The 24484-nt window shown below is 40.9% G+C and overlaps 4 protein-coding genes and 1 long non-coding RNA gene across 6 annotated transcripts; 3 read left to right on the top strand and 2 right to left on the bottom strand.

Annotated features, from left to right (window-relative positions):
• The first annotated feature begins 169 nt into the window (after positions 1–169).
• Positions 170–5658, top strand: med20 (mediator complex subunit 20). Its single transcript, XM_051095035.1, has 4 exons — positions 170–328; positions 2810–2955; positions 3030–3283; positions 5198–5658. The coding sequence occupies exons 1-4, from the start codon at positions 315–317 to the stop codon at positions 5420–5422; spliced, it is 639 nt and encodes a 212-aa protein (XP_050950992.1). The 5' UTR covers positions 170–314; the 3' UTR covers positions 5423–5658.
• A 1891-nt stretch (positions 5659–7549) lies between these two features.
• usp49 (ubiquitin specific peptidase 49) lies at positions 7550–12070 on the top strand. Its single transcript, XM_051095563.1, has 7 exons — positions 7550–7945; positions 8274–8355; positions 8426–9867; positions 10174–10378; positions 10452–10560; positions 10873–11078; positions 11391–12070. The coding sequence occupies exons 3-7, from the start codon at positions 8485–8487 to the stop codon at positions 11492–11494; spliced, it is 2007 nt and encodes a 668-aa protein (XP_050951520.1). The 5' UTR covers positions 7550–7945; positions 8274–8355; positions 8426–8484; the 3' UTR covers positions 11495–12070.
• Positions 12071–13925: 1855 nt separating this feature from the next.
• On the bottom strand, positions 13926–17973 carry tmcc2 (transmembrane and coiled-coil domain family 2). Of its 2 annotated transcripts, XM_051094828.1 has the most exons (5): positions 17839–17973; positions 16539–16901; positions 15875–16464; positions 15384–15519; positions 13926–14910 (listed from the first exon to the last, which is right to left on the bottom strand). In XM_051094828.1, the coding sequence occupies exons 1-5, from the start codon at positions 17839–17841 to the stop codon at positions 14611–14613; spliced, it is 1392 nt and encodes a 463-aa protein (XP_050950785.1). In that variant the 5' UTR covers positions 17842–17973; the 3' UTR covers positions 13926–14610. The 2 variants fall into 2 exon arrangements, with proteins under 2 accessions (XP_050950785.1, XP_050950784.1); XM_051094827.1 differs by lacking the exon at positions 17839–17973 and having other exon boundaries at positions 16539–16907.
• On the top strand, positions 17734–24484 carry LOC127153632 (uncharacterized). Its single transcript, XR_007825304.1, has 2 exons — positions 17734–17881; positions 23502–24484. It is a non-coding gene; the product is annotated as an uncharacterized LOC127153632 (long non-coding RNA).
• cdkn1a (cyclin-dependent kinase inhibitor 1A) lies at positions 20382–24195 on the bottom strand. Its single transcript, XM_051094829.1, has 3 exons — positions 24007–24195; positions 23474–23906; positions 20382–21742 (listed from the first exon to the last, which is right to left on the bottom strand). Exons 1-3 carry the CDS (start codon positions 24193–24195, stop codon positions 21687–21689), a joined length of 678 nt encoding a protein of 225 aa, XP_050950786.1. The 3' UTR covers positions 20382–21686.

Here is a 24484-nt window from a genome sequence, read left to right as displayed (position 1 = left end):
CGAGTGAGCGTCTGTGTGCTGATCTGAGATCAGCTGGGCAAAGCGAACGCTGATCTCAGTGTATATGCGGCGCTCAGAACAGCTGATCTCAGACCGGCGCTGCGTCACACTGTTTACTTCCGCTCACATTAGATGTGCCGCTCTCAAACAATGTTTCAGAGTGTCTGCGATCATTTTATTTGATTGTGTAGTCGTTTACAAATGTTTCTAAATTGTTCAATTAAAGTTTTTCACTTTCTCTGATTTTGTGTTATTCACGAAAGCCGGATTGATCCGGAAGTAAATACCGGTTCACGGAAGTTTGCGGTGAAGAAATGGGGGTAACGTGGTGAGAAAAACACTTTGTTTTTATATTATTGTGTAGTAAATGTAGTTTTTATAGCGCGTTTTGTGTGTTCCGGTGCTTATAAATTATTCTGCTAATTTGTTGTGTATGTTGAATGCACGGAGAGGCTTTGAAAGAGACAAAAAGCTCTTCAGGCATCAGTCAGAAATACTTTTTGTTTATATTTTAGTTGTTTTTTTAATATATGCATTTCAAGGAGATATATATAAATATATGGAGATTATTGGAGTACATTTTAGAAGAAAATGGCATTTCATTTAATTCAGTGTGTTACTTGCCATTTCATTTTTTAAAGTTACTAGCAAATTCTGAGTGAAAATTCACGTTTTTTTTCAGTATATATATATATATATATATGTGTGTGTGTGTGTGTATATATGCAGAATAAACTGATATAAAATGCATAAATGTATTTAATAATTCATGTTAAAAAAATAATTTAATATGAAATCGATTTATTTTAATAGCACATTACAGAAATAAAGCACAATGTAGTCTTCAGTTTTCGGTTTTTAAATGATATTGATAAATGACAGTTTTCTTCAGTGAAAATTTAATTTGGCTTGTATTATAATATTTAACTATACGGAGTTTGTTCATAGTTTTGTTAAAGAAAACCTATATTTGTAAGCATAACAAATATAAGCCTAAGGCTTTAGCCCAGTGGTTCTCAATCCTGGTTCTGGGGGTCCACTTATTTACCACACCTGATTGAGATCATCAGCTCGTTAGTTCAGTTCATGGATCTCTCTCCTAATGAGTTGATGATCTCAATCATAATGTGCAGAGCGGTGGACCCCCAGGACCAGGATTGAGAATCGCCTGCTTTAGCCTGTTTCAGCCACTGAATAAAACATTAAAAAAGGTCATTGTGACTTTATCTTACAGTTCTGACTTTTTCCTCACAATTTACATCCTGTAACGAGACAGAATTGCGAGGTACAATTTGTATTTGCACAAAACAAGATGGAATTGTGCGGTACAAACTCATGTTTGCACGAAATGAGTCGGAATTGTGAGGTACAAACTCACATTTGTGCAAAAATGCTTTGGAATTGTGAGGTTCAAACAAATCAGAATTGCGTGGTATGAACTTGTGTTTGCGAGAAAAAAAGTCGTGTTTGCGAGGCACAAACTTGCATTTGGAAAGGAAAGGACGTGATATGTGGCCAAGTATGGTGACCCATACTTGGAATTTGTGCTCTGCATTTAACCCATCCAAGTGCACACACACACCGTGAACACACACCATATTGCTACCAGGGAGCAGATGGGGATTCGGGGCCTTGCTCAAGGGACTCACCTCAGTCGTGGTATTAAGGGTGGAGAGAGCGCTGGTTATTCACTCCCCCCACCTTCAATCCCTGCCGGACTTGGACTCGAACCCACAATTTTTCCATTTGAGCCCAACACCCTAACCATTAGGCCATGGCTGCCCTGTGGCCTAATGTGCAGAACGAGATGGAATTGCGAGGTAGAAATTTTCATTTGCATGAAACGATGGAATTGTGTGGAATTGTATCTCGCATTTGCGCAAAATGTGTCAGAATTGAGAGGTGCAAACTTGCGTTTGTGTGGAACGAGTCGGAATTGTGAGGTTCCAACGAGTCGGAATTGCGAGGTATGAACTTGCATTTGTGAGAAAAAGTCTGAATCACGAGGTACAAACTCTCGTTTGTTCAAAAAATTAGTCGGAATTGCAAGAAATTCACTCGCATTTGCGCAAAATGAGTCAGAATTGTGCGGTACAAACTTGCACTTGTGCGGATCGAGTTGGAATTGCAAGATACAAACTCATGTTTGTGCAAAAATGCGTTGGAATTGTGAGGTTCAAACGAGTTGGAAATGTGAGGTATGAACTTGCATTTGCACAAAATGTGTGGCACAAACGTGCACTTGTGCAAAATGAGTCGGAATTGTGAGGTACAAACTCACGTTTGCGCAAAAACACGTTACAATTGTGAGGTTCAAACGAGTCGGAAATGTGAGGTATGAACTTACGTTTGAGAGAAAAAAAAAAAGTCTGAATCACGAGGTACAAACTCGCGTCTGTGCGAAAACGAGTCGGAATTGTGAGGTACAAACTCATATTTGTGAGAAAAAGTCAGAATTGTAAGTTTGTATAATGCAAATCTGACTATAAAAGGCAGATTTGTCAGATTAAAAAGTTACAATAACTTTTTTATATAATTAAGTGGCAGAAACGGGCTCCCATACCTTTTCTTTGGTTTGGTTTGTATAAAAAAAAATACCTTTTACTTCCAACTTTATTTGCTTTATTGCAAGCAACAATTATGTAAATGTAGATTACAGAATTCACATTATGACAGAAACAACATATAGAAATGTAAAATCTTTAAAGTCTTTACGGTTTCAGAGTTTTTTGTGATCTGGCAGGTATCGTGATAATATGAGACATTAGCGTGTTTGTTGACAGTGTGTGTGTGTGTGTGTGTGTGTTAGCGTGTGTCAGGTGCCGGTGGCGGAGGGCAAGAGTGTGCAGCAGACGGTCGACATGCTGCATAAGAAGCTGGAGCAGCTGGGAGCCGTCAAACAGGGAAACTTCTGGGTGGACTGCGAGACGTATCACGCCACGGGAAACGCCACCGGTGAGCGCCACGCACCGCGGTATGTTGCCACAGATACCAGAGCGCACCTATCGCACGTTTTCCGTGTGTTGCAGGTCAGCCGTCGAAGCTGCTGTACGTGATGCACAACTCGGAGATGCCGCTGAGCTGCATGGCTCTGTTCGAGGGCGGTCCGGGCCTCACCGCCGACGCCAACTTCGACGTTCTGATGGTTAAACTCAAGAGTCACTTCCAGAACGCCAAAGGACATAAAGTGGAGTCTCGCGGCACACGCTATAAATACTGCGACTTCCTGGTGAAGATCGGCACCGTCGCCATGAGCTCCAGCGCCAGAGGGATTTCAGTCGAGGTTTGAGTGTGTTCAAAGAGTCTCGTTCACGGACTGAAATTGGTGTATCAACTTTTTCATGTTAAAAAAATAAAATAGATTAGTAACTTTTATACTAATTTATTTGAGTTTACAAAAACCATACGAACAACTGAAAACGAACGTAACGGCCAAAATCCACAACTATAACAATAACTATAAAAGTGAATCATTCTAACTCTATGAGAATAGCGACGTTTACGTCACAAATATAACAATACGACACAAAGAAACAATATCGCTGCAACTGCTTTCAGAATTTTTTTCTTCACTGCAAACATTTAAAGCGGCAGATGACAAAACTGCAGTTGGCTTTGAATAAACAGAGCATTGGTGTATTTGCTGCTAATATAGTTACCATTAGTCGCTGTAATAATATTAATTTTGATCAAACAATTACGTTGTTGTAATTTTGGCCACATCTGAAATGGGTCATACCACTGAATCTTTATCACCACTGAATCACATACAACAATCATTTCTCAAATATTTATTACAATATATAGTGATAAATTGTAAGATTGACTTAAAGGGTGTGAGATTCAACTGATTCCTATTGAACTGCAGCTCAAACTATTTCAAATCTAGTGAATTAAGCTACAAACTCCATCATAATGCACAATGTTTATATCTAACATGTATTTTGAGCTGCAGCTCGTCATATTAATGGAGTGTTTCACTAGTTAGCAGTAAACCGGTTACCACACCTCAATATGGAGGAGATTTGTGTTGGAAATATGGATATTTCATTTTGTAAACACCATACTTGTTTTGCGTATTTTAGTTAATGTCATCAAACTAGCGAGATAAACCAGTATTAGTACTCACAGTGTTGTGTAAACATGACTGAAGACGCGAAAAGAGGAACAGACAAACCGATTCAATTGAGTGAGTCATTTATGCTGGAACCGCTCCGATTGATTCACACTCGTGACTTTGATCATTCAGTTCAAGCGATTCACTAGCAAACACCAGATCAAAAGAGCCTTTCATTTTCCAATTTCAGCATTGCTTGTAATGATTAAAACAACAACAACAACAAAAAAAAAAACACAGTGATGGGAGAAACGGAGGTTTTCAAAACTCAATCAGTTAAACTATTGCGTCGCAAAATGATTCGCTTTTTCGAAGCACTCCGATCGGATCACGTATCGCGAATCATTTGATTCAGATCGGGACTTTAAGTGGGTTCGCGAATCATTTGATCTGAACTTCGCGTATCGCGAATCATTTGATTCAGATCGGGACTTTGAGCGGGTTTGCGAATCATGATTCAGATCCGGACTTTAAAAGGGTTCGCGAATCATTTGATTCAAATTGGGACTTTGGAGTGGCTTCTTAAATCTTTTTTCTTATTTCTATTTTTTGTTTGTTTGTTAAACAGTAGAAAAACATCAAATCATTAAGGCAGTGCAGTTCTAAAAAGAAAAAAAGTAAACAAATACCCTTAAGAAGTCCCTTAAGAAAATTAACTATGTGGTTTTACTATAGTAAAAGTGTGGTAACCATGTTTTTTTTGTACAAGCACAAAGGAAAGGGGTTTAGAGTCAGATATTTGTTTATGTATGTGACATTTCACTAGCAAGAAACACAAATTAAGTTATATTTTCCTATATTCTCCTTTGAATAGTCAAACAATCCAATGTGTGTGTGGTTCATTGGCAAACAAGTGAACGAATCTTCCTCACAAGAGACAAAAACAGCAACTCACTTCAATGTCTGACTTACATTGTAATTATGTCCATAAGCTTTAGGTGAAATTTAGATAAACTCATTAATCTGTCATTTGACCTCTTCATATTTAACGAGAGAACTCCGTGAGCGAGACCCTTTATTTTTTCTGATTAACCTGAAATGAACCGTGTTCAGAGAGTTATAGTGTTTGTGTGTGTGCAGGTGGAGTACTGCGCCTGTGTGATTCCCGGAGACTGCTGGAACCTCATGAAGGAGTTCATGCAGAGTTTTCTGGGCTCAAACACGCCAGAGCTGCCGGCCGTGTTCACCAATAAAGCCGAGGGTCTGTACGCGCCCGTGGACTGCATGGACACCATGAGCCAGTACCTGGAGCTCTTCAGCAAAGTGCGCAAGCAGCAGGTGCTGCCGGGCAGCGGCGTACGCTGAGAGCCGAACGCAACAAATACAAACGCCGCATCTTGCGAGGAGTCTCTGAGAGAACTTCATATGAGCCACAAGAACATGTCACACATGACTGACTCACGTTCTGGTCGCTGTACTGTTTTCAAGTACGACATAAAGCATTCGTTCCTGCCTTTAATGTTACTTCAGTTGTGGCTCTGGTTGCTTATTTTCTGTTTATACTTGTGTTTGTGAAATAAACTGTTTATTTTGACTTATCAGTACGGTGTTATTTTGCATCATTGAAATGCTATAATTTGTTAATATTTTTGAATTTAGATTTTGTTTTACTGAGAAAAGTTGCCTTTGCAACTAGCTAAAATAAAAACGTAACAATATAAAACCGAATTATTTCCGTTAGCATTTATGTCAAGTAACAAAACAGCAGTTTTAGTTTTAGTAAATGATGAAAAAAATCCTGAATCAGCATTGAAGTAGAGATGCTGATTCATATTTTCCCCTAGTATATAGCACACTTTTTCAGAAAATGTGTCATTATAGCCATTATTATTAGTTTTGGTTGCATTCGCTTCCTCCTGACCAACAGGGGTCGCCAGTGCATTTTAAATGCTTCAAAACTGAAGCGTTTTACAAAACAACTGGTTAAATTTAAACAAAAACTCATTGTTTACACACTATAATGAGCTATTTCTGAAAATTTGTGCTGGTGAGTGATTTCAAACTGCCAAAACGAACACGTTAGTTCTTCGAGTGTGTTTAAGTATGCACTGGTGTTCATACAAAAACAGCACATTTGCATTTAACAAATGCAGAACAGATGAAGGAGCAGATGATTGGCTAGAAAAGCCCAATTCATTTGAATATGCATGAGCAGAACACAATGTGGATGAATGCCGAGCCACATGCAATCAGTCTTATACTACATGTGAGCTTAACCCTTTAACTGTCACAAGCCCAAGAATCACCCTATGAAAACCATTTTGAAATTGGACATTGTGTTACCATGGAAATGATGCTGTAAAATCTTTTGGCGGTCTCCTCCCCCTTAGCAGCGGTGTCAAGTGTCAAATTACAAAATGCATTACGGTCTTTTAGAATCCAAACTTTTTATAATCTTGACAAAAAACGTCATTGGAAAGGTCTGAGTCTCAGGATTTCATATCTGGTGGTTTTTTTGTGATAGAAGTAAAATTGACAGAGACATTTAGACGTTTGTGACAGAAAATGCATTTTAAAATATTCTAGAGAGTTTGTATGGCACCCGGTGGCTATTTGTGGTATTACGCCCTAAACAAACTTTTACAGGAACCTCGATTTTTTTCATATCAACTTCAAATTTGGAACATAACTTGTTTAGACATAAGGCTTCAATTTGATATCAAATTATGTTATGTAAAATATGTACTTTATATAAAATATAATAAAAATGGTACAGTGCGTTTTCTTTTTAGTAAATCTAAACTTCTATAACTTATTAATATTTTATTTTGTTGAAAAAATTGGCATAATCTGATGACCTGAAGAGACCAACCTTAGATCTGTATTCCAAAGTGTTCATGAATTACAACAAATTAAGTTCGGATAGTGCACTTTCAAGCCTATTTTAAAAAATGGGGGGTGACAGTTAAAGGGTTAAATTAGCATTAACCATCTCCACTCATTCTGTTTAAAACCACAAGATACACGACATAAATCTGGTGCTATACACCTCAACACTGGTAATATGTGATATTATAAAATGAACTCCCCATTTTACAATGTAGTGCTCAGATAAAACTCTAGACCAGAGTTGCAAAGCATGCTGGGTAAGCATACTGAATGTATGAAGCCACTTCAGCATGAACTCCAAAGTACATACTTCAGCCTTTGTTTACACTTATTTGTTTGCATCTTTTCCACTCTTTGGAAACCATATAATCAGTGTTCGTTTAATATCCGCTTCCTTATAAAATCATAAATGTGAATAAAAAAAATAAATAAATAAATCACGGACAAGGTTAATCTGTTCATCTGACCCCGCCTCTGGAGCTTTAAAACCTGACGGACGCCTCCACAACCGATGGGAGACCGGCTCCGCTGCGTCACCGACCGCCGTCTCGACCAATCAAAACGCGGTCGCCATGTGATTGATCGCTCCGCGGCCAATCAGAGCGCAGTGACGCCGGCGCTGGGCGAGTTCGGTTGAGCCGAAAATGGTGACAGCTCGCGCGTGCGGATGATGGCGGTAAATAACAGCCGAAAGCGAGTGTAAAATAAAAACACGCAAATATTTTCCGGCATTCAACTCGTCAAGCGCGTTCCACCGGCTGTTTCGTGGAGGGCTCGCGCCGAGGCGCCGTTTGAGAGCCGATCGGCGGCTTTGCGGTGCGAGTTTATTCTGTGGCTGCGGCTCTTGCTGGTTTTTGTTCAGCGGGTTTAAAGTAACAGATCTCTCGCGCCGGTATAAACACGCACACAAACACACCGATCGAGCGCCGGTACCGGAACCTCCCGGATCCGTGGCTGCCGCGGATTCCGCGTGTCTCCCGGCGGAGCGTCTTTTGTTCTGTGAGTAGCGCTAGCGGGTTAGCACACACACAAACATTCAAACAACAGAGACACACACACACACTCATAAGTGTACACACACTGCATTGTGTGACAAACACTCAAATACTATCAAAAGAATACACATTAACACTCAGAATTGGTGAAAATGCATTCACAAACACTCAATAGCAAACTCAAACATATACATGTAAAAATTAAATAATATAATCCAGCTCAAACACACCTTCAGAACCAATTGCGGGTTCACATTCAGATCTAGTTTTAAAATCAGGATTGAGCTGGCACTGATTTGTGCATGTGTAAACGATATATTTTTCATCCACAGTTTTCATTCTGCATCATGAAGTCTTTTAAACCATACGGCGGCAGGACACGTCGGCTCTGATGCGGAATCTCGCCGTTTCTCAGTGAGTAATCTCTCTTACTTGACATATTAACTTGGGTTGCGAATGTTACGTTATCTTATCTTGTTTCTAGGATGAGCGCGGTCATGGCGTGTGGTTCCTGACTCCGAGTGCTCATGCGTGTTGGGAGACATGGATCGCTGTAAGCATGTGGTGCGGTTCCGTTTGGGCCACGGCCACTCCATCCTCAACCCGCAGATGTGGCGCTGTGTGGACTGCGGCACCACGGAGTCCGTATGGGCTTGTCTAAAGTGCTCGCACGTAGCGTGCGGCCGCTACATGGAAGAACACTCGCTGAGTCACTACCAGCAGACGCAGCACCCGCTAGCCATGGACGTACGCGAGCTGGACGTCTTCTGTTTCGCGTGCGGCGACTACGTGTTGAACGATAACGTCGAAGGCGACCTGAAGCTCCTCCGAGGAGCGCTATCTACCGTCCGCAGCCCCGGTCAGCGCTCCCTGCGGTCGGCGGCGTCCGACGGCGGAGTTAGAGTGTGCGAGGTTACGCGGGATGGCCCGCGCCCTGCCATGCAGACGGCGTTGTGGCACCGACGGAAAACTCTCTTGCAAGGCGCTTTGCGCCATTGGAGAAACCGGCAGCAAGAAGAACACCGCAAGCGGGAGGAGAAACAAGAACAAGAGCGAGAGGAGAAGCGACGACAGCGCAGGGAGGTCAAGAAGCGGCTCATGGGTGAACTAGCCAATGTGCCGCCGCGCAAAAGCGCGAGGCTACTCACGCAAGCTCCGCGTCCAACGCTCGCACTAATTCCTCGGAAGTTCCGAGACCCTCCGGAACGACTGCCTTCGGCTCCCAAACAGTCCTTGCTGACGCTGTCCAACAAGCCTCTTGCACGCAAACCGCTTCGCAATGCGGGGCGGTTGCACCGCTATCACGCGTCGCAGTCGTCGCGCCGCAGGAAGCTTGCGCCCGGAGTCACGGGACTGCGCAACCTCGGGAACACGTGTTACATGAACTCCATTCTCCAAGTGCTGAGTCACTTGCAGAAGTTCAGGGAGTGTTTTCTCACACTGGACCTGTGCGAGACCGAGGAGCTGCTCGCCAAGACCAACCACTCGCAGGGAGCCCTCACCGCGCTGGGCCGCATGGGGAGGGCGAGCGGCGGCGGAGGCGCCGCCTTCAGCAAGCAGAACGTCCCGCCAAGCCTGAGCTCGGCGGAATTGGTGCAGCCGAAAGAGCCGAGGACCTCAGCTCGGCAGCAGATGTCGTTGTGTCACGAGTTGCACACGCTTTTCAGGGTCATGTGGTCGGGGCGGTGGTCACTGGTGTCGCCGTTTGCCATGTTGCACTCTGTGTGGAACCTGATCCCGGCATTCCGTGGATACGACCAGCAGGACGCACAAGAGTTCTTGTGCGAGCTTCTGGACAAAGTCCAGCAGGAACTGGAGTCGGACGGACCCAGGAAACACTTCCTGATTCCAATAACGCAGCGGAAACTGTCCAAACAAGTCCTCAAAGTGCTCAACACTATCTTCCACGGACAGCTGCTCAGCCAGGTGACGTGGAGCTCATTCTGACCAGTGGTTCCCAACCTTGTTCGCCAAGGAACACAGTTGGAAACCATTGGTTTAGACCACAGGTGTGCAAACTCGGTCCTGAACTTGTGTCCTGCAGAGTTTAGAAATCTTCCATGCAGGTGTGTTTAGGCAAGTTGGAGATAAACTCTGCAGGACATCAGCCCTCCAGGACCGAGTTTGGACACCCCTGGTTTAGACGTTTTATTTAGAATTGATTGAAGAAATGCATTTAGGACTTGTGAATTTTGTCCGCAATGATCAAATGTTTCTAAACTGAACTTGCAGGTAACGTGTCTGTCCTGCAAGCACAAGTCGAACACAGTGGAGCCGTTCTGGGATTTGTCTCTGGAGTTCCCAGAACGGTACCACCGCATGGAGAAGCCCAGTGCCGCGGCATGTCAACAGAGCTGCTCGCTCTCAGAGATGCTCGCCAAGTTCACGGAGACGGAAGCTTTGGAGGGTTGCATTTATGCGTGCAACTTCTGCAACAGTAAGTTGCGCCTTCCTTACAGACAACGTGAAGTTGTTGATGCATTTATCTAAAATTTCCCATGATTTTTCAGGAAAGCGCCGCAAATCGTCCCATAAGCCCCTGTCTCTTTCGGAGGCCTGTAAGCAGTTACTCATCTGCCGTTTACCTCAGGTGCTGCGGCTACACCTCAAACGCTTCCGGTCAGTCAAAACACCTCATATGTTGTACCCAGACTTGTTCGTTAGTTGGAACCAGAACTGCAGAGTTTAGAAGCAGCATGGACATAAACCATGGTCTTCAGACTAGAAACTGGTTGGAGATGAACTTTGCAGGACGTTGGTCCTCCAGGACTGGTGTCCTGTAGAGTTTAGCTCCAACTTGCTCGGAAGTTTCTAGTATGCCTAGTAAGAGCTTGATTAGCTGGTTCAGGTGTGTCTAATTGGGGCTGAAGCTAAACTCTGCAGGACTGAGCACAGGCACTGATGTTAACGATTCTGTCCATGCATTTCCAGGTGGTCCGGTCGGAACCACAGGGAGAAGATCGGCGTCCACGTGGCTTTTGATCAGGTCCTGAATATACAACCATACTGCTGCGTGGACGCTGCTTCAACGCCGCAGAGAGAAGCCTACACCTATGACCTGTCTGCTGTAGTGATGCATCACGGAAAAGGCTTTGGCTCAGGGCACTACACGGCCTACTGTTATAACACTGAAGGAGGTGAGTCACACTTCCCGGTTAGCACACCAGAGACCAGTTCCATGCGGACCGCTCACAATTGGTGTGAACGCTTGCCTTTAAGTTTAAGCAAGCAGCATGTGTGTTTTAAATCTCTTGCGAGGCATTTGCAATGGACAAACGCAAGTTTTACTTGCTGCATGCTTTGGCTGTAGAAGCAACACTTTCCAATGTTTACTCCAAAGTTATCAAGCTACATAGTATTGTAGATAGATTTTAGACAGTTTTATTGGTGTAAGTCAATGGTCCTATTTGTTGTGCACGGTTGTCACAGTAACTGTGTTTGCGTTGCAGGTTTCTGGGTTCACTGTAACGACTCGGAGATGAACGTGTGCAGTGTGGAGGAGGTGTGCAGCACTCAGGCCTACATCCTGTTCTACACGCAGCGCTCCTCTTAGACCCGTCTGTCTCTCTGTCTCTGTATCTCAGTCTCTCGCTCTCTTCTCTCTCTCTCTGTCTCTCATTGGAGGTCTGTTCCTGACATCAGCAGTGAGACTCAGAGATTGATTGGTCTCTGCTGGCACAGTCACACTTTACCCAGGGCATTCAGGACCAAACGACACTCACCTGCAGGGTCCAGAACAGCAGGGACACACACACCGATCAGCCCGAGTACCGAAGTCCCTCCGCTGTCGGGGAGAGAGACAGATGGACGCTCATCCTGGAGAGAAACGCGACAGCAATATGATCATCACACGCTCTGAATCAGGAATTCTTCACCTTTGATACTGCGACTGTTTTCTACTCTCTTTCTATTCGGGACGAAATTCAGGAAAACAGAGAAAGCCTCTTCATTTACGTCAGTGGTAAATGACTGAACAATCTTATGACGCTGAATGTCTAGTTGTATGTGTGTTTGTTTGTGTGTGGAAGGGTGTGACTGCTGACCTCTGACCCTTGACCTTTGTCCTGTATCGTGAGAGCACCTGTTATCGACTTTATTGATCTTGTGGGATCTTCCTGATGATAGTGAAAAAAAAAAAAAAAAAAAAATGAAGCCCTGAGTCTGCTTGATATTTGATGCACATCAGTGCTGATCATTACAGATAAACAGTTTTTGATATCTAAAACAATTTAAAACCTTTCTAATCTTGTGTAGTTATACATGCAGATTAATAGACACATAATAAGCATTTATATGTGACCCTGGACCTCAAAATTTTCGAAATTTAGATTTTTACATCATGAAAGCTGAATAAATAAGTTTTCCAGCAATGTGTTTGTTAGGATAGGACAATATTTGGCCGAGATACAACTATTTGAAAATCTGGAATCTGAGGGTGCAAAAAAAAAAAATTGATAAAAAAAAAAATATTGAGAAAATCACCTTTAAAGTGGTCCAATTGAAGTTCTTAGCAATGCATAATACTAATCGAAAATTAAGTTTCATGTATTTACTGTAGGAAATTTACAAAATATCTTCATGGAACACGATCTTTAATATCCTAATGATTTTTGGAATAAAAGAAGAATAATTTTTACCCATACAGTGTATTCTTGGCCATTTCTACAAATAATATACCTTTCCTACTTAAGACTGGTTTTGTGGTCCAGGGTCACATATATAGAATATTCATACGTTTAAATGTTAATTTGTTACTTTAAAAGACTATTAGACTATTTTCAACTTAATTTTTCAGCATCTGTACATTCACCTTTATATGAGGGTTGGCAAAAGTTTGCAAGTTGATGGAAAGCTAATAATAATTAAAAAAAAACAAACATTCAAGAAAAAAAGATTAAATATTTGTTTTATTGAACGTAATGTTCAATATGTTCATGTAAACTTGTTATTAAATTATTAAAAATTTTACAAAATCCCAGAGGCACCTTAAATGTTTGGGTCAAACTGGTTTGGATGACAAAATAGTCAAGCTTAACTACCCACAGACAGTAAAAATGACACAAGTCACTGTGAAAGTTGTTGAAACGAAATGGTTTGTTATGATAAATGATTAGGAAATTCACATACACGGAAATTAAATGAGTACCAATTACTTCACAAACACCCAGCTCTCAGTCAAAAATCTGTCAAAATTAAGATTTATACCCTCACAACATTTGTCAAATCCACAAACTCATTCTTTTGCAAAAGTGCTTAATGTAGTTGCTGAAAACATTTGTAAAGGCTAGTCTTTATTTCTTCGTTAAATCACTTTTAAACAAGACAGTCAAATTAAAACTTACCGTTACGAAATCTCGCGCCATTTAGGCATTTAAATTCCCTCAGGCGGTCAACCAACGGCGCGTGGACGCGACTATATGGACGATTTATCTATTAAGGTAAGTCTAAAATAAGACTAAATCTTAAAATAAACGACGTATAGATAATATCAAAACGCTTATCTTAGCCTACAGCGTGTGATATTAGCTATTCTGTCCTCGTTCCACTTTTCCGAGCGCAGTTTGTCAGATCAATCTAATTTGCATAATGTTAATTAAAAGAAGCTGCTTCCCATCAGAAAGATAATGAAGTGTGTAAAACCCTGATCTGAGCGCTAGGTGGCGCCCTTAAACCGTTTTTTAACATTTCGATCCTGCAGTGAACCGAGCATATTTATTCTTTACGGATAGATCACATCACATTTATAAAGCAGTGACAAACTCACAGTCGCTAACCTGCTTAAATTGTGTTATAAATTGCAAAACATCATATTTTTATCTCATTCTGAGCCGGAAGCAGATTCGTGTGATTGTGTAATCCATCCTGGGATTAATGCATTTGATCTGATTAAAATCAGCATCTGGATTACAGTAGCAGATTGTCGCGCCACTGCAAAAAATATGTTTGCCAAAATTATAATACAAATGAAAACAAAACATAGCCTATATTTGCAAATGTATTTATTAAGAATACAGTGGTGTTGTGATTTAGCAAACGGGTAGAAACATGAGAAATATGATCATGCTAACAGTGAGTGTTACACTAGAACTGTGTTTACAAAAATGTTTTGATGACAGATGTAGTATTGATTCTTGACTACTGACATTACGCTTCTGCCTTTTCGCCCTATGTCAAATATCACTTAACAATACACAAAGTAAAATGACAATGACGTTCATTCTCCTTTAAAATGAGATACTTCATATATAACAGACACTGAGTTCCACAGAGACGAAATGAACTAAAACGCAACACATTTGAGACAGTTTTGGTGTCAGCATGAAAGAGTTCCTTCAGTCATGAAGATGTTTGGATCCGAAATGTGACGTGTGTTGGTATTAAAGCCATGCATCAGCAGAAGACCATCCTCTGGACTTAACATTCATTAGTTAAAGCAAAAAGGAGCTCAGTGGTTTAAAAAAGGAAAGAAACCCAATCAGAAGGAAAAGACAGGAAATGTAGAGCCATGTAGACCAGGCCAGCACCATCTCCAAGCCACGTATCTCCTTACCGAAGCCATGGATGGATCTTTCTTATACATCCTTCGAGGTCTCGCCCACTTTTGGTACAATGGGAGGGATGCGTCACAGTTAGAGTCTGAGTTCTGAATGTGTATTTTGTTCATGTTCTTCAACTGGGCAGCAGGCAGAGCTCAAGCCAATCCCAGTGTTTCCACAGTGTGACCAGGAAGAGCGCAAGGGCGAGGGTGGCGCCGACCCGGGCGCGCGTCTTCATGAGGGGCGTGATAAAGTTGGCCATGGTGGAGACGAACACCAGCAGGACCGCCATCAGGGCCAGGATGACGTTGATGAGTTTTCCCAGCAAAGCTCGGGCATTAGCGTTCTCCACACCTTCCAGCTGCACCACCTGCTGCTGTTGCTGCTGCAACTCCAGTTTGGTGATGCGGGTGAGGCAGGACTCTACTGCTTCCTGCATAAAAACACACAAAGTTGGGTTGTAACAATTAGGACTTTCTCTAGAGCAGTGGTTCTCAACCACATTCCTGAAGGACTCCCAACACTGCACATTTTGTCTCCTTAATAAAACACACCTGATTCAGGTCACCTGCTCATTAGTACAGACTCACAGACTTGAAATAGGTGTGTCAGACAAAGGAGAGATGCAAAATGTGCAGTGTTGGGGCTCTTCCAGGAACCACTGCTCTAAAGTGCCCAAAGTCACTGGAATTCAGGACTGTCCAATCCTGCCAACATCTTGCAGAGTTTAGCTCCAACATGCTCCAACACACCTACATGACAGTTCAGGCACAGGTCCAAGAGGACTGTGATTAGCAAACTCTTAAAGCTAAACTTTGTAGGATAGTGGCCCTCTAGGAGCAGGATTGGACACCCCTACTTTTTAAGTTTGGGAATATTTGCACACTATTTGTTATTATTGGTCACCTGGATATCTCGCGCTCTCTCGTACGACTGGTACGCCACCTTCTCCTCCATGCTGGCCAGCTCCTGCTTCAGATTGCTCATCTCGTTTTGATGGAGTTCCGTCAAGTCATTGAGTTGCTCTTCCAGACGCTCATATCTAGAGGAAAGAGAGAAGATACAAGATGGTCCTCACCGTAGAACTCAAGATCCAGATCCAGCTCCTCCCACCTTACATATGCCTGAACCAGGGGTGCCCAAACCTAGTCCTGGAGGGCCGGTGTCCTGCAGAGTTTGGCTCCAATCCCAATTAGACACACCTGAACCAGCTAATCAAGCTCGAGGCATACTAGAAACTTCCCGGCAGGTGTGTTAAGGCAAGGTGGAGCTTAACTCTGCAGGACACCAGCCCTCCAGGATTCTGGGCACCCCTGCCCTAAACCTACCCCTGGAAGATACGCCTGAAGATCCAGCTCTGGAAACCACTGGATCTGCTGTAGGTGCTGCGGTCTTACCTGTATCGCTCTTCCTGCAAGCACTGGGTCATGTAGTTGTAGTCGCTTTGCAACTGCGCCTTCATGTCCTCGATGGCGTCCTCCATATGCACCTGACTGACTTTGATCTCCTGCAGGCCTTCCAGAAGCGCATCCCAAGAGGAAGACGACGAGTGGTGGTGATGATGGTGATGATGATGTCCATCCAGTCGTGGACTGCCCATGGCTGCTCCTGCTCCGCCCGAGTTGCTACCAGCCGCTGACCCGGATGTCGCACTGGAGCACTCGTCGTCGCTGCCGTATTTGGGGCTGGAGACCAGCGTGGCGCTGCCGCTCAGAGCTCTGGGCGTCTCCTCCGTGTGTCCGTCCTCTAGAGTGTCCTTCATGTGGGCAATGTTATCGGCGCTGCCGAACTTGTTGCGGATGAGACTGGCAAACTCTCTGGGTTTTGAGACGACGGCGGTGTGAGTGAGTGCCGAGACTCCGCCCTTGACTCCTTCCACCACGCCTCCTCCGAAACCACTGATTCCCGCTCGCACGTTGGCGCCTACATCCTTCAGCCCCTGCTGCATGTCCCGCAAGACATCTTTGGGCTGCCGCGCAGGACCATTCTGCAAAACATAGAATAGACTTAATTCCTCTGGAAAAAGCAGTTTGGACAGAATGCACATGCATGTGAGCGTACCTGCTCAATCTCTTTGAGCTTCTTGTGATAGTGTTCGAGCTTCTTGTGCAAGTGTGCAATGGTCTGCGCAGACTTCTGGTTCTTCTTCTCAAACACCTGTTTAATGCGTGACGCCTGTTGCTTGTCCGCATTATGGGCCAGTTTGAGATACTCGGCCACGTTATCATCACGCGCTTCCTGTTCGACACGGATCTGCTCGGTGATCTTCAGGATCTTCTGCTGCAGGTGTTCCAGCGCCGCTCGTGTTCTCTGGACCTCGCCGGCCGCCCCGTCCGACCCTGCCTCCACGCTGATGTTCCCGTCCGACCCGCCATGGCTCACGGAGGGTGGCAGACTGAGAGTGGACACTTCGCTTTTATCCAGCTGCATGCACACAACGAAACACAACGAGCTGCACTGTCATAGTAGCAGAAACACGAGACGTGTACGTAAATCTCTGATATAAAAGCACGCTAATTTTAACACCTCTGTCATATGCGCGGCAGCTGCATGAGTGAGTGGTCACGTCTGTTTACAAAAACTCACACGTTCAGAGAGAGACTCAGCGTGACCCACTTTCGCTCTGAAAATATCTCGACGTGCACAACAAATGAAATCTGCTGAAACATCTATACCTGTAGCATCTTTCACCTATATAAACAATCTGAAACGTCATCAGTGCAGGACAGAGCATAGTAACTATGCATCTGAAATGAATCATTCATAAATGCAATGTCGGAATTCACTCCCAAAACGCACTGGATGAATGAACATAACAATGATACATCACATACATCGTGGTAGCAAACTGCAATACCTCAACTGTAAACAAATGCATGGTCTGCAGTAACCTTTCCAACACACTGACACAGCAGGGTTTCCCAAGGGTTCACCGCAGGTCGTACATGTTTACATGCATGCAACATCACGCTAGAATGCGTGTTTCTCCGAAGCAAGGTTTATTGTGCTACACACGCGTGCGCAGCAGGGCTCCTCCAAAGGTTAGCGCAATCTTTTAACGCATGTAAATCTGAGTCATGTTACCTGCCGAGAGCATGCGCGCGTGTGCGACCTACAGGCCGCTGATGGACGCATTTAGAAAGTAGGTTGGAGCTGAGCGGTGGGGGACAGCAAACACACGCGCGCGCATGCATGCGGTGTAAATGAGGGATGTGTGTCAGATGACAGTGGGCGAGTTAAACGCACAAGAAGAAATCTGCAGCGCGTGAGATAGAGAGAGACAGACGGGTGATGATGGACAGATGGATGGATGGATGGATGGTACAACACAGGAACAGAAGATGAATTTGCGATAAGTTACCATGGTCTTCAGTCCAGGGCGTGCAGCTTGACTGCAGAGACGCGTAAGAGGGCCATATCCCTCCTGTCTGTCTCTCTGTCTCTCTCTCTCTCTCTCTCTCTGTCTGTCTGCGTTCACCCTCCCCCCCTCTCCTCTAGCTGTCTATCTCTCGCTCCAGTCTGTCATGGTTCACGCTAGAGTCAGTATCGGCTGCGGTTTGGTGTCTCTCATCTTTGTCTCGGCTGTATCTCACGTTTCTTTCTCGTCTCTCCGGCCGTGTGTTTGTCTGAGTGTTTCGACGCGGCTGCGGAGCAGATGAGCAGAGGGGGAGGGGAGTTCAGCGGAGCATGCGTCACACACACACTGCAGCGTTTACACACACACATGCGCGCTCAGAACTGAGTCTGTCTATGTGTGTGTGTTTGTTTTTATTGTGTGTTCATGAGAGCACAGTTGGGGAGGGTGGAGGTGGGTGTGTGTGTGTTTTCACACATTTTTAAGGGATATGCATGGGTGTGTGTGTGTGTGTGTGTGTGTGTGGTGAGAGGGGGGACAGGACATTTCCCAAACAGACAGGAGGGGCCGATGGGAAATGCTGACGTCAGTCTCATAGCAACACACTTCATAACAACTAGGTCACTATGTTGAAGTACAGCACCTGTGCACACATAAACATGGGGCACACGCTACACGCGTGTGACACGTATCTGAGGTGACGCTTTTCTTATTTAAACAAATATACCAGGTTAAACAATAGAAAATAAGGTTGATTCGTTCCTAAGTGTGGGACACTTACAACCCTTACATTGCAAAATTTTATAATTTATTGAATTTATTTATTTATTTATTTAATGTTTTTTGGTCTGATTGTAAACAATTGTTCACAAATTACAAAATTAAAAAAATTCAGAACTCCGCCTCCTTTACAACTCACAATACCCAAGCAATGTTATCGATGTAGTTATTGTTTCCTAAATGTAGCTAATAGTAATTTAATGCCATTTAATAAATTGCAATAAAGAAAAAGCGTTTACTTTAAATACAGATTATTTGACAACACATGAATGCAATTTCATGTTGACTTTAAACTTAATAACACGTTAGGTCAGTTAACACCATATTAGGAACCTAGACACAAAAGTATCAGCTAATAAAAATATGTTCCATATATGTTTGCTAACATTCCCATTGCGTTCTGTGAACATTCAGTTTTTTGAATGCTGTTTGACTGATTGAAATAAACTTGAAATAAAATAAAATATAAGATGAAAAACATCTTAAAATAGATTTACACTTGACAAACTTATCTTAAGGCATTATCTTAAATTTTAGTAATTTAGCTAAATTTATTGCCAAATTATTACCTTAATTGCTGAAACGTACTAACTTACTAAAAGTTTAAGTTAAAATTAAAATGAACACTGAAAACATAACAATAATGCAAATTTAAAATAAACTTAAAATCTTTATAATTAAAAATGAAATAACATAAAATATACATATTCAATAAAAAACTTACACTTGAAAAACTTTGCTTTGGCAACTAAATGAAAAAAAAAATGTTTGAGTAGAAGTATTAAAATAACTAAAAGTAACACTGAAATAAACAGAAAAACTTAAAACAAAGGCATTAATTTAACTTTAAGTAACTTAGCTAAATTCATTGCCAAATTAGTACCTTAATTGCTGAAATGTACTAAATCACTAAAACTTAAGTTAAAATTACAACGACTACTGAAAATTTAACAATAATGAAAAATTGAAATAAGATACTTACATTTAAATCTGAAATAACATAAATATTAGATGAAAAACTTACATTTGAAAAACGTAACCATGTTATTACAACATTTATGTTAACAACATTAATGTTGTTCTGGCAACTAAATGAAAAAAGAAAATATGAGTTGAAGTACTAAAATAAACAGAAATACTTTAAAACTATTAAAAATGACAAAGGCATTAATTTAAACTTTAGTAATTTAATTAAATTCATTGCCAAATTAGTACCTTAATTGCAGAAAGGTACGAAATCACTAAAACTTAAGTTCAAATAAAAACGAACAAAACAGTGAAATAAACTTAAAAATAAATAGAAATACCTAAAAACTACTAAAAATGACAAAGGCATTAAAACTTACTTTTTTTAGTTTTTTTTTTTTTTTTTTTTTTTTTTTTTTTGGTTATACAAATGTTAAAGAAACATTCCATTTTAACATTTTGCAAACATTATGGGAACGTTACATTTGAATGTTCTCTGCATGTTCTGAAACAAGCAGTTAAAAAAAAAAAGAAAGTTAGATGAACATTCAACTGACGTGTTTCAGAAAAACAGTTCCATGAATGATTTAGGAATGTTTTGTGCTAACATTTTGAGAATGTTATTAGACAAGATAACTTTGAACAAATGCTCTATCAACATTACTGTAAGAACATTTGTTCATAACCTTGCAAAAACGTTCCGAAAACATTATGTTAGGTGGGTACTTTTTTTTTTGTTTACAATCAACAGATTGAATATTTAAAGGAATGATTTATTCGTACAAATCAATCGCACACCAGAGTTTCTCTTTATAAACAGCTTTATTACAAGTACAATTATGTCAATCTACAATACAATATTTAACCGTAAAATAAATACAGCATATATTCTGAGCTCTTTAACAAAAAAAAAAAAAACAGACATGTGCAAGCTACACTACTCAAAATAACAAGTGCAATTCTCTATTGAATAATCTGGACATTGACAGGATATTTACAGACAGGTCGCAGAAATCTACAAGTGTCAGGATACGAGAACGATCACAAACTACAGAAGTTTCAGTGAACGTTTGCTGAAATGTGAAACTTTGGGAACGGAATAGATCCAGCATCTCAGCTAGTGAGTGTAGAAAACTTAGCGTTCATATCTGACATTACGTTCATTTCAAACAAACGTTATGTATTTCCATAACTACAAGTAAAACCAAGAGTGTTTGTAAATATGCTGTAGTTGCAGCGGCGGCGCTCACGAAACGCAACCAGAGCGAATTTCTGTACAAATTCTTTGTTAAACATTCATACGCCAATTTTCGCACTAAATTTAATGTAATCAACAAAGAATTTGTACAGAATTAATTCTGCTCATGGCAAGTGTTTGTTCAATAAGTTTACGTTTAAAAAACGTAATTGCAGCTTTTTTACGAGAGTTGTGTGAGAACATACTGGCAGCTTAGAAGGGTTAGAATTATAAATAACTAAAAAAAAAAAAAAAACATTTGGCACCAAATGTTAGTTTTAAAATTAGCTACAAGTATTGTGCAATAAAGCATTTTTGTATACGTGCACACTGAAAAAAAATCAGTGTTTTCGTGTTGTTCGTATTGAAACTCTTTCGTTATAATTTTGTGGTCCCACTAAGAGACAAATTCTGAAACTTTCCAGAATCGTTTTCGCCCCTCCACACAAAACCTAATGGATTTGAAAGGATTTTAACGTATTTTCTTAAGCGTAAATTTGTATAAATGTTAACCGTTGACATGCAAACATATAAACAGGAAGAGGAAAGACAGATAAACAATTTCCTATTAATGAATAACATTCAAAAAACATGATCAGTGAAAGACCAGTTCTGTTGTGTTTCTTGCGTTCGGTCCATGACACCTGCACGGATCAAACCGCAGGAGTGCGTCAAAAAACGCTACAAATGATTGTTTAGAGTTCTGGAAAGGATGAAGGTAGATGACGGTGTAGATGAGCAGACGATCTAGTGAGAAGAAGCGGTGGTTACGTCAGTTCCCGTGTGTCAGTTTCCTCCTGAGAGGACGTGAGTCTCGCCGAGACACACTAGCGTTCCTGAGTGTGTGTGTGTGTGTGTGTGTGTGTTTGAGTTATTGTCCTGATTTGCGGGGTGTGGCCACCACCCTCTTCTTCGCCTGGTAGAAATCTGTTTGGATAAGAGAGAGAGTGAGTGTGTGAGACGATAAGAATGCTTCTATTATTAGTCAAACTCTGTCACGCCTTCGTTTAACACACGTCATTTCTCAACAGCTCTGAAAGCGGCCAGCTCATATTTCACTCCTGTTTTAAAACAGCTACATTTTAAAACATTCAAATTGTCACATTAACATATTAAACATTTTCTCTAAGAAATCTCATATGCATTCAAATAGTTAGTTTGTAACTTTCTTTTAGTTTTTCTAAGTTTTGTAGCTTTTCAGTGATTCATATTAGAGAAGAATTGCTCGATAATACTATGACTATTTAAATGAGCATTAATAAATTGAAAAACGTAAATATTAAGTAACTGAAATTAAAGTTTTAACTGAAGTTATAAAACTAAAACCGAAATGAAATAAAAACTACATATAGATATTTTTTTTTAAAAACGTAATAAAAATAAAAATACATAAAAGGTCATACTTTATTCTTATTTTAAACTATTCTAAAATTTGTAACACGTCACTGCATTTGCATTGTTTACATTATAATTAAACAGTCTTTTCTAAATTCTGATGACAAAATATCATTATGCATCCAAATATATGGTTTTGGTACATTCTTCTAGTTCTAGTTTCGTAATGATTTTTAAAATCGGTATAAATTACAGACTGTTGTTATTGTTACTAAAACTAAACCTATAAAAAAGTTGTTTTGTGATCGAAATAAACCTGAAATAAAATCTAAATATTAGATTAAAAACTTAAACTTAAAAAAAAAAAAAACACTTGCACTAAAAGAAACACTTAGCCAAATGGTGCTTTGGTAACTAAATGAAATATGTTTGAGTAGAAGTACTAAAATTACTAAAACTAACACTGAAATAAACTTAAAAATTAATAGAAATACTTAAAAACTACTAAAAATTACAATGGCATTAAATTAAATTTTAGTAACTTAGCTAAATCCAACTTAAGCTCAAATTAAAACAAACACTGAAAATATAACAATAACGCAAATTTAAAATAAACTTAAAATACAAATATTAGATGAAAAACTCAAAAATAAAAACAACTTAACCAAATGTTGTTTTGGCAACTAAATGAAAATTATGTTTGAGTTAAAGTACTAAAATTACTAAAACTAACACTGAAATAAAACTTTAAAATATACAGAATTACTTAAAAACTACTAATAATTACAAAGGAGTTAATTTAGGTTTTAGTAATTTTGCTAAATTACACTTACAATTTAACAATAATGCAAATTTAAAATGAACTTAAAAATTATGCAATTACATCTGAATTATCATAAAATACAAATATTAGATGAAAAACTTAAAATTAAAAAACGTACACTTGAAAAACTTAATCAAATGTTGCTTTGGCAACTAAACGAAATAAATATGTTTGAGTTGCAGTGCTAAATTTACTAAAACTAACACTGAAATAAACTTAAAAATGAAAAGAAGTTTTAAAAAAAAAAAAAAACTAAAATTTACAAAAGTTACTAATTAAAAAAAAGATAATAATAAAATAAAATTACTAAAACTTAAGTTATAAGTTGAAAATAAAAAAAAATGCTAATTTAAAATAAACAAAAAAAACTTTACTGTTTAAATAAATTGCAAAAAATTTTTAGCTTTTTAAGATTCTAAACATCATTTTCTTTGTGCTACAAATGTACAGATTTTTGACATTTGTCTATAAATGTGACTGTTTGGCTCCGCCCATCTCACCTGTGATATTCGTCTGTTTCCTCTTCAGCTCTGTCCTCTTTTCCGGCGTTTTCTCGATGCCCTGCGGGACAATGCTGAACCTCTCTGGGGTTCTGGGGATGTTCTCTTTCCCCACGCCGGACGGCCCAGCCTGACCGTCAGACTTCGACTCTTTCCCGTGCGGCCGCGGATGCTCGCCCTGCTGACAGGTGCGGTACAGGACGGGCACCCGCACCCCGGACACGCCCTCCCACTGGAAGTCTCCGCCCTCCAGAGGCGTCTCGGTGATGAAGTCGAAGCTCCAGCGGCGGGCCGCTTCCTCCAGGTCCTTCTTCAGAGCGTTGCAGTACTCCAGCTGAAGCTGCTCGCGATCCACCGGACCGAAGAGGTTCCGCCGCGTCGGGCCGTTCCCGAGAGCCTGCAGAATCCGCTTGTGCATCGCCATGACCTGAAGCTGCAAAATGACATGGTTATAGTCTCCAAACTATCTGAAATTACATTTAAATTGACAGTCAACATCCACAGAAATGCAGCGAAAGCATGTCCTCCCTGACCTGTCTCTGTCTCCGTCTCTGCGCAGTCATGTCTGAGCATCTCTGAGCTGTGTGTGCTGTATTTAAAGGCTGCAGTGAGTCATGGACGGCTACATGTCTGGGCAGATCTACGGTGATATGTGAGGGCATGTTCCTCAGGATCAGACGGAGTGTGGTGAGAGCGTCTGACCAGCAGAGGGAGCCGCGCATGCTGACTGCTGGCTAATGTAGGGCACTAGAGTTTTAGCCGACGCTCCAGTGAGAATTCAACACTGGATTCTTGAAACTCTCATTATTGTGTGCAAACAATTCTCACTATGCTTTCAAATATTTTAGTTTTACAATTACTGACTATTGCTACTGTTACTTCTTACATTTTTGGCGACTGAATTAGATCTGAAATAAAATATTAGATGTAAAACTTAACATTTAAAAACTTAAACTTGCAAAATGTAAACAAAAATGAGAAATGTTGCCTAATAAATGAGTTTAAATTGAA

The sequence above is a fragment of the Labeo rohita genome, chromosome 22 (assembly GCF_022985175.1).
Source record: "Labeo rohita strain BAU-BD-2019 chromosome 22, IGBB_LRoh.1.0, whole genome shotgun sequence".
NCBI classification, from domain to species: domain Eukaryota; kingdom Metazoa; phylum Chordata; class Actinopteri; order Cypriniformes; family Cyprinidae; genus Labeo; species Labeo rohita.
This window is presented reverse-complemented; position numbering and strand designations above follow the sequence as displayed.

Bases quoted from the DNA above. Each gene is read 5' to 3' on its own strand.
- tmcc2 (XM_051094827.1), bottom strand. From the start codon at position 16,907: ATGCAGCTGGATAAAAGCGAAGTGTCCACTCTCAGTCTGCCACCCTCC. The intron at 16,465-16,538 runs GTACGCTCACAT...TATGTTTTGCAG, and splicing joins AGCTCAAAGAGATTGAGCAG to AATGGTCCTGCGCGGCAGCC. The intron at 14,911-15,383 runs GTGACCAATAAT...GTTTTTATGCAG, and splicing joins AGAGAGCGCGAGATATCCAG to GAAGCAGTAGAGTCCTGCCT.
- med20 (XM_051095035.1), top strand. The intron at 2,956-3,029 runs GTGAGCGCCACG...CGTGTGTTGCAG, and splicing joins CGCCACGGGAAACGCCACCG to GTCAGCCGTCGAAGCTGCTG. The intron at 3,284-5,197 runs GTTTGAGTGTGT...GTGTGTGTGCAG, and splicing joins CCAGAGGGATTTCAGTCGAG to GTGGAGTACTGCGCCTGTGT.
- cdkn1a (XM_051094829.1), bottom strand. From the start codon at position 24,195: ATGCGCGGCTCCCTCTGCTGGTCAGACGCTCTCACCACACTCCGTCTG. The intron at 23,907-24,006 runs GTCAGGGAGGAC...GTCATTTTGCAG, and splicing joins AGAGACGGAGACAGAGACAG to CTTCAGGTCATGGCGATGCA. The intron at 21,743-23,473 runs GTGAGATGGGCG...TTATCCAAACAG, and splicing joins GAAACAGACGAATATCACAG to ATTTCTACCAGGCGAAGAAG.
- usp49 (XM_051095563.1), top strand. From the start codon at position 8,485: ATGGATCGCTGTAAGCATGTGGTGCGGTTCCGTTTGGGCCACGGCCAC. The intron at 10,379-10,451 runs GTAAGTTGCGCC...ATGATTTTTCAG, and splicing joins TGCGTGCAACTTCTGCAACA to GAAAGCGCCGCAAATCGTCC. The intron at 11,079-11,390 runs GTGAGTCACACT...TTTGCGTTGCAG, and splicing joins CTGTTATAACACTGAAGGAG to GTTTCTGGGTTCACTGTAAC.